The sequence below is a fragment of the Ciconia boyciana genome, chromosome 17, assembly GCF_034638445.1.
Source record: "Ciconia boyciana chromosome 17, ASM3463844v1, whole genome shotgun sequence".
In the NCBI taxonomy this organism is placed as follows: Eukaryota; Metazoa; Chordata; class Aves; order Ciconiiformes; family Ciconiidae; genus Ciconia; species Ciconia boyciana.
The window spans coordinates 7,893,895-7,905,803 of NC_132950.1; the positions used below are offsets into that span (position 1 = coordinate 7,893,895).

An 11,909-nucleotide genomic window follows, 5' to 3' on the forward strand; every position below is an offset into this window, starting at 1 on the left:
AAATACTGTATTAGCAATTAAGAACATGTCTGCATGTGCGCTTGGGTGGAGAGGACTGGTTTATTCATCTCCACGCATATCTTCATGTTGCTTGTTCTGCCACACATTACTGAAAATGGCTCATTTTGGCAACCACCAAAACCTCTTTATCCTTTAGCTCACTTGAGGCAGCTGGTGGGGTAGGGAGTGCACCGGCATGCTACAGTTAATTGTCTCCAGGCTGCACAGCCACAGAAGAAACTGGCAGTTTACAGCTCTCTTGTATTCAAAGCATGCCAGAACACACTACAGAAATATGGAAGGACATCGTTCCTTCCATGAAGGGCTCATAAACTAAAGGACAAATAAATAGAAAGATAGCATAGCAAAATCAATACCACCTACAAGCAACATAAAACTATTCCTAGCAGCTTCAACCTACTCTCAAAGACATTGTGGAACAAGCACGTTTGGGGGAAGGGTTCACAGACATTGCACTCCTCCTGGATGAAAAAACAAAGTGAAAAGTGGGTAGAATTATTTGATTTTCCTTGTAAGTGAAAAGCGTAACATTACAGATATAATGGGAAAAATAATTCATTATGCTATAGCTCAATAATGAAGGAACTGATCATGCCATGTTCAACCTCATGTGTATTTCTTTCTTCATCTTCTTCTTCAAAGAAAGGAGAAAGTGGAAGTGAAAATCCAAACATTTTTATACCATCAAAAATTCTTCATCCTAATTCTGTCAGAAAATCAGAAATTAAATTAAAAGCTATTGCATGTTCTTTAGATGATGGGCAGGATAAGACAGCATTAACAGTCAGCTCCACCATGATTGGGGCCAGTTAGTACTTGCTACTTCTACAGCTAAAATCAGTGATAAAATGCCCCCTGACTTCTGTGGGGGAAGGAGGAGGCTCTCAGCTCCTGTAAACCTCAGCATCTTGGGTGCACTGGGAGGCAATCAGGGCAGCTCCCTGCCTGTTCCTGTGCATCATTAATCAAAGCATTTTTCTATTACACTGTTCCTTATAGCCCATTGTATGTATTGATCACAAAATACTCCCTGCTTAACAGCAAAGTCACACTTCTACCTATATATCTTTGCTTGCTTGGTTTGCTAGTAGGAAGCGGCTTGACGTATAGCTCTCTTTCCTTTTCTTTAATTCTTCGGGTCCGACAGGACTTGAAATCAGGATGCAGAAAAAAAATGATGAAAGTGTTAGTCATGGCAGTGCTCAGAGAGGCACTGCCAGGAGCATGATCAGGCAAGCACAGCTTCGGCAGAGCACCCGGTGAATCCCGGATTTCCAAAGCCAGGGGCTGCCTGCAGCTTCGAAAGGCTGTGCAAGAGCTCCCCCGTGAGCCAGAGCTGTGGTGTGGGGAGCAGCAGCACCGGCTCTTGAAGAACTGGTACAGGGGTTGAACTCCTCTGTTAGACTGGCTGCTGATTTAAGTAACATCTGAATAGAAACCGATGAGGTAAATTTACATTTTCATGCTCAGTCTGTTAGGATTACAAGTCTAAGATGAGTCCCATTTGTCTTCAGGACCTCGGGGCAAACTGGAAGTTTGTGAACTAGGGTGAGTAGATACAGGAAAGCGATTCTTGAGAATCACAATTTGACCTTTGTGGCATTCCTCATCCCTCCCTTCTCCAAGCAAAAGGAAACTCTGCCAGACCTTTCTACTGCAGCTTATTTGCCTGTACTTGGGCCAGCTCAGCTGCAATCTCTGGGACATGAGAAAGGGGACTGGGGCACAGCTCCACTCCCCGGCCTTGTGCAAGATGGAAAGGAGCAGCCTCCGTGCAGTGATCTTTACTCCTTCGTTCCCCTGAGAGCTAACAGGCAGCACTTCACTGTTTTAGATGTTTTTCATACTAATTTATTCTTCTAAACCCTGTATTTCTTATAAAAGCTCTCTTGCTCTTTTTGCTCCACATCTACATCCCTTGGTGCAGTACAGGTGGTTGCAGAGCACTGTTGTCCCAATGATCTCTGTACAACTTCAATAGAGCTTTTGTTTTCTTTGCTCTTCATTTATGAGACTTAGCACAATACAAATGTTATTTCAATAATTCATCAAGGCACCTAAAGAAGGGTAATTAAGAATGATAGTTACTTTGGAAGGCCTCAGAAGAAAAATATAATGTCTGCAAGTACAGTATATAATGGAAAATCCAGGAATATGAGTGATCTGTGAAATAATCTGTAGACTCTGGCCTTCACATTTTTAATGGGACTGATGAACAGTTTTTCTGTAAGGTCTCAACTACTATTACTGTATGCAGAATACTTACCTGCAGCCCAGTCCCACCAGCCCCTCAAGTGTCCATAAAATTTGGTTCTGATGTGAAGATACCTCTGATTTTTGATAACTCCAAGCAGCTTTCCTATTTTTCATTGACCTTTATTGTTTAGGTATGTTGCAGAGGTACAAAAGGGGCACGGGAGCAATGCCTTGCAGTTTTCTTTCTCAGTAGGTTAGAAAGCAGGCATCTAGAGGAAAAGCTGCACCCAGTCTGGAAGCTGGAGATTATGTGTCATGATGACAAGTTATATTTAGGAGATAGCTCGAAGAAACCCAGAATGATGGACTGGAGCACTCAACCCAAAGCCAGTTTAGGGCTTGATTCATATTTTGCACAAGAAAAGCAGAACCTTTTATTCAAATAGACTGTCCCTGTCTTATTTTCTCTTCTTCTGCTAGCAAAGAAACAGCTTTGCTCCCGTTACCCACAGCTCAGCAGAGTGGGGAAGCTATCCCCAAAGGCATTCCAGACTTTCCTTGAGTTAGTTGCTTCTGAGTTCACTGGCGATGAGGATGAAGCTATTGATAATTTGGTGGAATTTCTGACCACAAGCGTGGAACGAAGTCGCATGGAGTGCCTGCAAAGCTTAGCCAGGAGGAAATGGCTGCACAATATCCAGCAAGCAGCTGAGACCAGTGGAGCAAGCATGGAACCAGTTTACAAAGCAGTGTTTAAGGCCCTCTCCCAGGTATGTGTCCCAGGGAGCACAAGAGTCATTTGTGTTGGGATTGTGACACTGACTTCAAACCCTGGTGCGTTTGAGTGGAACTCGCAGGTAGCATGCAAAGCTGGTCTGAGGCTGGTTTCCTTGTGCTTTTCTGCTTTTAGCTGATGCTAGCCCATGGTTATGCACAGAAAGAGTCACAGGTCAGATTTGCGATACAAGAATTCTCATCCATGCCCTGCCAATACAGAATGCATCTCATGGATACTTATGTCTCACTTTTTGAAGAGCTGACTCGCATCAGATCTGGAAATCCATAGTTATAGTTTTGGAGCTTCTGAAATGAAACACACCAGAGTCAATCTGGGACAAAGATGGTTAATTTGTAGTGGAGATAGTTTCATTTTTAACTTGCAGCTGCAACTTTAGGTGTCTGTCCTCACCATTAAAGCCCTCCTCAAAGCAAAACTTCTCTCGTGGTAGCTGAAATGTTCTTACAATATTGTCTAGATTTGTAATAGCAACTCTGGCACTTGTTTGTCTGATTGTTCCAAAGGAATCGCCTATTGGAGAAGAAACCCATAGGAGTTTTGCTTAGGCACAGGTTATAATTAGGGGTTATTTTTATATGAACTTCTCCCCATTAGCAGCAGGAAAAAAGAAATCAATTTTCCTTGCCAATCAAAATACCAAGTGTTTTTGCTTGTAACAGAGCGTAGCGGTCAGACACGATCACAGCATAGGCACGTACATGTCATGCAGTTGGTGCATGACATACATACAAAATCAGTGACCCAGAACAGCATCTCAGCAAAAAATAAGACAAGTGCTAAGTACATGAAATAAGTGTAATGGCCACTGGCTAATGTACATAACGTAATGGGAAACATTTGGTTGCTAGGATGCGGAAGCCCATGGGGATAACAAGAAGATCAGTGCATATATTGCCCTTTTGGAAGAGAACCAGCTCTCACCAGAGCGGGGACAGATTCTCTTACGCTATGTGGCATGTACCGCAGATGATGCTCCATATGTTCTAAACCAGATACTTTACAGAGACATGAAAGGAGTAAGGTAAGAAAAGCTGCAAATAACTGTTCCTTTTTCTCAAAATATTTGGAAGGTAGGGGTATCAGGGAGTGGTTTGGGGTGCACTGGAAACAGAGGTTGCTAGAGTACTCCAGAGAGGAAATCTCCCCAGGGACTGTTGTGGAATGATTCACTATCATATACATGCCCTTATACTTTGCGTGGTCTACTTAGAACTGCTCTGCTTGGGATTTCACTCCTTTCCTTGGGGAGATTAGCTCACAGTCTAATAAATCTCATCCTTTAGCAAAAGTCTATTATATTGGGCCTACATTTTCTTCTTTAAAAATTAATTCCCTTACACCAGTTTACATCCACAGGATATTTTCTGAGAACAATGCCTTTCCTTCCCTAGTGTTTACACTATAAACAGCTTTCATGCCTCTTTACTTCTCGTTTCCAAAAGCTAGACATATTTGTCTCTTTCGTTAAATGTTGCTTCTTCTATCCTGTTAAATGTAACCGCTGCTCGCTTCTGTATTCCCTTTCATTACTTTAATTAGTTGATGTTTTTAAAATGTCCTAAGGATGAAAAGTGCCTTATTTATTACTGCTGTCTTTGGGATGCAAGTGGTAAATGTGGTATTTCTGGGTGTGGCCAGAACAAGGAGCTAACACCTTCCTTTTCTAATGCCAAAAAGCAGGGAGAGATCAAAGCTGCAGTATTTCTTGCTTTGCTAAAGGTTTCCTGCTACTCTGAACAAACCTCCTCATAAGTTTATTTTTCAGCTTTGCGGCTGTTGAAGAGGGAAAGCCAATCCATGTTCCAAGAGTTCAGCTCCACGGAAATATCCACTTCTGGAACTATGACCGCTCAGCAGAGGAGAGAAGAGGTTCATTCCTGGTGCTGCCATTGCACGATGCTCGCTGGAGAGTCTTTGGCATTCTAGGACTGGACACTCTTCAGGACCAGTGTGAGAAAACCATCTTTCTGACCCATGAGATCAGTTTCTATCAGGTGGGCACCATCAGAAAGCAGTTTGTTAGACCACTCTTCAAAAAGCTGTGTAGGGACCATGTGAATTTTACATGTTAGTTCTGAGTAAACGTAAGATGTACAGCTAACAAAAGAACTGTGGGCCCCTTCTTACTGTATATGGTGAAAGTGGTGTGAGCATAGCACCGTATCAATATCTTAGTGATTAGCATATTATCTGTATTGATTATGAGGTATCACTTCATCAATAATTTATTTAAGCTTCTCCTGACTAGTAAATTAATTGCACTTTTGTGCAAAGCCCAAAGATAGTAGCTTTTATTTCCTGAAGCTCTGAACCTCATAGGTGTGTTTGTTTCCATAAAGTGGCATGAAACCTTACTTTTTACATGGTGGACGAATTATAAGCACCAGCCGTCCAGATTTCTTTGGGATGCTCTTTAGAATCAGCCTTATTGTGGATGCATCATCTGGGCAGCAGGGAGCGCAGCAAGCCAACATTACCAGTCAATTTGGCGACCTCCACTAAAAAACAACTTTGTCTAGTTTAGGACTTGGCTGTGACCCGGGTACTCTGGAGCTTTAGAGCATTATTTGATAAGGGACATTTCACAGTCACTTTTCAGCTTTACAAGTTCTGATTAAAGTTAACTTGTAACAACCATTTTGCTTCATTTTACTGCATGAAAGTTTCCCAGCTTTTTTCCCAAATCATATGGAACTGTCCGGCTCATTTGGAGGATTTTGCTTTCACAGGGAGTTTCTCAGGCATTCAGCAAAGCCTACCACCATGTCTGCAGGCTGGAAAATGTTCTACAAATGACTCTTACTGCTCTGGACTGGCTGTATCCCAGGGCACCCAGCATCCACACTGTTATTACATACCTGGTGGAGCCTGGCAAAGACAAGGTACACAGATTACTGCAGTGAAAAGGCTTGTAATAGTCGGGGGCGGCCAAGGCTACTTTAGGGAGGACCTGCCATTTCTAGCTGCCTGTGATTTCCCAGTGGTTTTATCATAAAAACTGAAGCCTGCCTGAGATTCTTGTGCCTGTCTGTGCAACAAAAGGGCTACAAAGGTAGAGAGGGAAGGTCCCCTCTGTAAAGGAGGCCACTCTTCATTCTTTTCATCCTCCCATGTAAAACAATTCAAGAGCACTGCTAGTATAGCCCCTTCTCCATTGAAAAAGGGAATATTCTCCTACTTCAATGCTCACAGCTGCATAGCAACCAAAAGAACAAAACCCCACACCTATCTATCTATCCATCCATCCATCCATCCATCTGTAGGTTAGCCAACACTGCAAGTGCCTGCTAAAGCTTTGCTGTTTGGGACCTCCACAAAGGGAGATGCTCTTCTGTGGAAATTCTGTGCATGTCAAAATTATGGTATTTTATAGGAAAAAAGAATGTCCTAGCTAATGTATTAGCTCTTCATTCTGAACTAACGTCAGCAGCCAAGACGTAAATACAACTCTGGAAGTGGCTGCTCCCCATTAGCTAGCTTGTAAAGGCAGCCCCCCTCCCTGCAGATCACATTCCAGTTGCTGAGCAGGCACTTGGGCCCTGGGAAGCTTGTCACTTCGCATACAAGTGAGTTAAGAAGATGAAAAGTGTATGCAATATTTAGGACTGATCCTGTGTCATCACAAAGTCTGTATGACATCTGCTGTAGCCATAATTCAGCTGCTTCCTCTGATAAGCATGGTTTATGTTGGCAGCTTTCTGTTGTCATTCCAGGGTCTGCTCTGTTCCCTTGTTAGCTGCCTGATAGCCAGGTCATTTGCTCCCCTCTGTGCTTTTCACGTGTCAAGGCACACTGACACAAACATGACATGAGAAAGAGGACTGCAAGGGGATGGGAAAAAGAGGGGAAACCTCTTCTTGGCCTGTGGGTGTTCCTCAGTGTGGAGCCTGGGGATGGATTAAATAGTCTGGCTGAGGGCGGTCCAGGGCACATTCTTCATGCGTCTGGAGCAATACACTCTGGGAATAAAACCAAGCATTGTTGGGAGATGTCTTTAAACCATCCCATTGCACTTGAATGTACATAGGAGTTTTCTTTAAGAAATAAACAATTCCCTCCCTCTCCAAGCTTCAAAATGGCTGTTCCTTTCTTGGATGCAGCTAAATCTCCCTTTTCTCTCTGGCAGACATGTGACTATGCTCTGCGCAAGGTGATTACTACAGATAATACAGGACAAAAAGAAATTCATAGCTCTCCTGTTCTCCTCAGAAAAGAAAACCTCTTAAGGTAGGCTCCAGCACCTGCCATCGAACTAGTTACCTCTGGCCCTAGACTCTAGCCTGCATCAGGCATGGTCCACGTTACATAGAGCCCATGGTAATGCAACCCTGCAAGAGCATCTGGCTGTAGCTCTCTCACTATCAAGGCTTCTGGGGCATATGCATGTGATTTGGAATTATGAAGGGGTGAGGAGCATTTTCTCTTTGAGTCTAGGCTTGCAAAAACGTAACTTCCAACTTAATGCTCACCAGCTGATCTGCCAAGCAAGCTCTACATCTGCTGTGAAAGGTTTGCAGGATTAGAGCCTACACTGAAGCATTTTGCTCTTCAGAATAATCTGTTTTTTTTCCTGGCCATATTAGTCTCATTTCCTTCAACTACCTGTTTCCTTCCACTGCCAAGATCCTCACACACTTGTCTTTTAAGCATATCATCCTTGTTATCAAAGTTGGCTGAACAGCCATTTGCTGTCCCAGCAGATGTTTTTACTTTTTATAAAACTCTATAGAACAAATGTTAATATGGTTATAAGCAGGAAACTTTTCAAAGCAACACTACAACCTAATTTGGGTTTGTTAAATTCTTATGATTTTCAGCAATTGCCTTGGCTAAGCAACATTGTGTTCCACAATGCTGTTTTCTCCTTTTCGTATATGGCTTGAATGATACTCAAAGCTGTGCATATTTCAGTTCAAGGAAATAAACAGTTATGTGGTAATGTAAGACCTTTGTTTTAACAACAAGAGATTAATGGCATCGTACTAAAATATGCTAAATAAATTGCCAAAAGAAACCAGAATGGTAAAGTCTAGTACACTTTCCTCTCTTTACTCTTATTTCAGAGTTTACCTATTTAAGTGCATAGACAGTTCAGAGGTCGTTCGCACTTCTGTCTGTGGAGAATACCACATTGCAGTACCTCTCCGTGACCTATCAGGACAAGCTCTTGGGATATTTGATATCAGCATTGGACACCATCAGAAATTACCACTTCATGAACACAAAGACCTGCAGAAAATGCTAAAGATGGCCCAAGCTGCCTGCTCTGAGATACTGAAGACGTCTTTAGAGGAAACAGAACCAACCTATGTACTGGGTATTGTGCATACAGAGCAAGGATAGGTTTTTTAGGGGTGAAATTAGGAATCTCAGTAAAACCACATCTAAAGTATCATTCCTACTCGTATGGAAAGACAAATACAAACCTTTGCTACACATAAATTACTCCTGAGCAAGCCTAAGTACTTAGCAGAGTATGGTTAAACAGAATGTTTAGATTTTGACTCTGGTTCACAGGATATTTTATGCCCAATTCCCACTGAAATCAAAGGTGTGAAGCAAGGTGCTTTGTTCTATCAGGGACCTCGCATGTCTCCTCAGAACTGCCCCAGTTAAGATCAAAAGATTTTGAATGTCACAGTTCCAGAATTATCTGCATGCCTGAACCCTTCATGGTCTCAGGACCTCTGCTTGCCCCTGAGGGAAGTTTTGTCTCCTTCTCAAGCACATACCCATTTTTAAAAGTTTCATAGGATACTTGGGCTGGATACTAATCAGTTAGGCAAAGAGAAAAAGAGTTAATCATAAAGAGGGCAGAGCCTTTCAGTCAATAACATAAGTCTTGAGCAGCAGTTGTTTCTGAGAAACTTCTTGAAAGGTTTGCTTTTGATTCCAGAGGCAGAACACGTGGCAAATTTGAGGCATGCAGGGATTCTGTTCCACTGGTTCATGCTGCAGGACCTGCGCAAGTGTGTCCAGAAACTTGATGCTGAGAGCTTTGCCGAAATAAAGAGCTATGTAGAACCGCCAGCTCTGGTACATCACATAGTTAAGGCTGTGCTGTTGCTTTTCCATCCAAACTGGAAAGGCTCAGAAGAGATTGAGAACTGGAGTCAGTGTATACTGGTGAGAATTCAAAATATTGAGACTTTGTTTTCTGTTCTTTCTCCCCCAGGAAGATATAGTGGAATTTGCCAAGGGTGAATTAGCAGTGAAATAATTCATTACCTGCAGATTTCCTATATGTTTGACTTAGCCATCATTAATTCTGTAACCCTCTCTGAAGTTTTTCACCACCACCTGACTCTTTTTGTTCTCTGCATTGCAGAAACTTGATGACAATTTGATTCAGGAGATTTATTGCTTTGATCCAACTGCTGCATCTGTGCAAGTTCAAGCAGAGCTGCTGCTGGACTGCATCACTGGTAAATATCATACACTAATTGTGAGATCACCAGGCACGGCTCAGCAATGACACAGTGTCAGTGGCAACCTTCAGCTGAGTGTTTTTAAGTCCTTACTTCAGAAATTAACTTTGATTTCACAATAGACTAAACAACAGATAAGGGGTCCTAAATATTGGCAGTCTTTTTTGGTCAATAAAAGTCAACCTGTTAAATTTAGAATCAAAATTCACTGCCTTAAGGAAAGGGGAGCAGATCAGCTTTGAAACCTACCAGAACAAGTGATCTTATTGTAAACCCGCAGATAAACATATTAAGAATGATGGTTCTTTTGGCAAGTAATATGTAAAGACATATTAAGAATGATGGCTCTTTTGGCAAGTAATATGTAAAGACGTATTAAGAATGATGGCTCTTTTGGCAAGTAATATGTAAAGACGTATTAAGAATGATGGCTCTTTTGGCAAGTAAATCTACCTCAGATCTCCATGCCCTGTCTGAGGGACTGACCCAGCTCCAAACAGCAACACGATTGTGGGAGGACAGCGTGAGCCCTCCTCTTTGTAAACACCATCTGCCAGGTACTTAATATACTCACTGGCCATATACAGGAGCTTGGGTTTCAGTCTGTATTTCTCTCCTTTAATGCATGTGAGCTTTCTCAGTGCCAGAGCAGTCAAGAGGCTATTATTATTTGTAACATCTCTGCAAGAGAAATGACTGTTGTTCTTGTTGAGATCTCTCTCTTGATGATCTAATGCCAGACTGAGAGGCCTGTTAAAAGTCAAATATGGACAAGACTTGTTAATTTAGCTGGGGATATCAACAGTACCCTGCCTACCGATGAACAGTGAACACTTAATGCAGTCATAGTCCCCTTTCATGTGTTCTCCTCATATATATTAAACTAATTCACTGGAGAGAATAAAGCAGGCCTAGAGCATCCAGTCTTCCTCTAGTTAGCGACATAGATGTAACTAAAAGAATATAGCTTTGGCAAACTGCTGGTATGCTACAAAAGGTTGGTTGCCCAGGATGGAACTTACTCTGAGAGAGTGGTGACAGATCAGTGGCCTGAATACAGGTATAACTCACAATTATAGGAATTCCTTTAAAATGACCATCAATGTTTACACCTGGTGTATGTTGGATGATGCCTATATGTTCCATATACGTGTGCTGTAATACAGAACAGAGCACAGAACAACCTACACTCTATTGACAGAGCAGCCTTTAATGGTATGATTCTGTGGTGACCTTTCATAGCATTTAGTAAAAGAGCTTTGAAGGATATTACACTTAAATAAAATCTGAGCTTGGAAAAAAAGCACTTTTCTCTTTACATTTTTAATTATCAAATGTTTAGCATTAAAACGTATCAGAGCACTTTGTACAACAGGGGACCTACCACAATACAAAAGAAATTATAATAAAAAGGCAGCACTCCTGTGCTTGACCATTCACTGTCACAATAATGCTGTGTGCTTTTCAAAGCATCACCATTTTTCCAGGATGGAATTACTGGACTCGGGGAAAGCTCCACTGATGGGATGATCTTCTCTGTTGGGTCTTGTCACAACACTGGTCACAGCTTTGACGTGGCTTTTGGAGTTACCTCTCTTCTTTGTTTCAGGTGTAGCTAGAGCAGCGGTGTGGCATCAGGGCTCAGTTCCAGCCGAGTACCTGTACAACTGGGTACACGCCTGCCTGTCACTAGCAGAGATCGCAAGTAAAAAAGCTCCATCTTTAGCCCCTTTTGGCATCCAGTTCTAGTGTGCCTCCAATTAAATCTCTAATTCCTCCTTAGTTATACTGGTATTTAACATATTTTATTAAATTAACTGGGTTCTTAAATTATTTTTTATGCATAGCCACCAAGTATTTGTTGGTAAGATGGTAGGAAGTCTGTTAGAGATTCTTAAGAAAATAGCAATACAAACATTAAAGGAAACAGTTTTGCTAGTATAGCTACTAAATTTTACAAGCTTGATTAAAGGTTTTGTTTGGTTTTTTTTTAATTAATTCTGATGGGAAAAAGAGAGAGGCAGGAACGAGTTTATGACTACCAAGCTACAATGCTCATAAATGATACAGCAAAAATTTTCAAGAGTCAGTCTCCTTAAATTACTTTTTAGGAATAATTTTAAGTAAAGGTTGTTAATCAGCATTTTGTCAAGTTCTTCTAAACATGTTGCGGAAAAGCCCTACATTTTTAATATAGCAAAAAAAGCTTTCTTATTGGGATAAAGCTTGAGATTACAGCCAACTGCACTGTCTGCAGCAAGATTTCATCTTTCCAATAACGTTTCTTTTGGCAGAATCACTTTTCTAATAAAATGTTGGGAAATTAAACTCCTCTTTCTTTCTTTCGTCGGCAACAAGCGACGTCTCCAGGTAGGTGATGACTGGCGGGAGCCGGGTGGCTTCTCACCCCCCCACCTCCCCCCTCCGACGCCGCGGGGGAGCGGCGGCAACCGGCTGCGCGGGGA

The 11,909-nt window shown here is 42.0% G+C and overlaps 1 protein-coding gene across 6 annotated transcripts in view; it reads left to right on the forward strand.

Moving 5' to 3' along the window:
• Positions 1 to 11,906, forward strand: part of EFCAB5 (EF-hand calcium binding domain 5) — a 43,341-nt gene extending 31,435 nt beyond the window's left edge. For 2 of the 6 annotated variants that reach the window (XM_072882465.1, XM_072882466.1), the window contains 9 exons: positions 2,698 to 2,987; positions 3,865 to 4,037; positions 4,770 to 5,010; positions 5,746 to 5,898; positions 7,143 to 7,243; positions 8,080 to 8,333; positions 8,913 to 9,142; positions 9,345 to 9,441; positions 11,054 to 11,902. In XM_072882465.1, coding sequence (XP_072738566.1) covers positions 2,698 to 2,987; positions 3,865 to 4,037; positions 4,770 to 5,010; positions 5,746 to 5,898; positions 7,143 to 7,243; positions 8,080 to 8,333; positions 8,913 to 9,142; positions 9,345 to 9,441; positions 11,054 to 11,193 — 1,679 coding nt within the window. In that variant the 3' untranslated portion in view covers positions 11,194 to 11,902. Of the gene's footprint in view, positions 1 to 2,697; positions 2,988 to 3,864; positions 4,038 to 4,769; positions 5,011 to 5,745; positions 5,899 to 7,142; positions 7,244 to 8,079; positions 8,334 to 8,912; positions 9,143 to 9,344; positions 9,442 to 11,053 lie in introns of those variants that run through there. The other 4 variants (XM_072882468.1, XM_072882467.1, XM_072882469.1 and 1 more) reach the window with 4 other exon arrangements.
• The last annotated feature ends 3 nt before the right edge of the window (positions 11,907 to 11,909 follow it).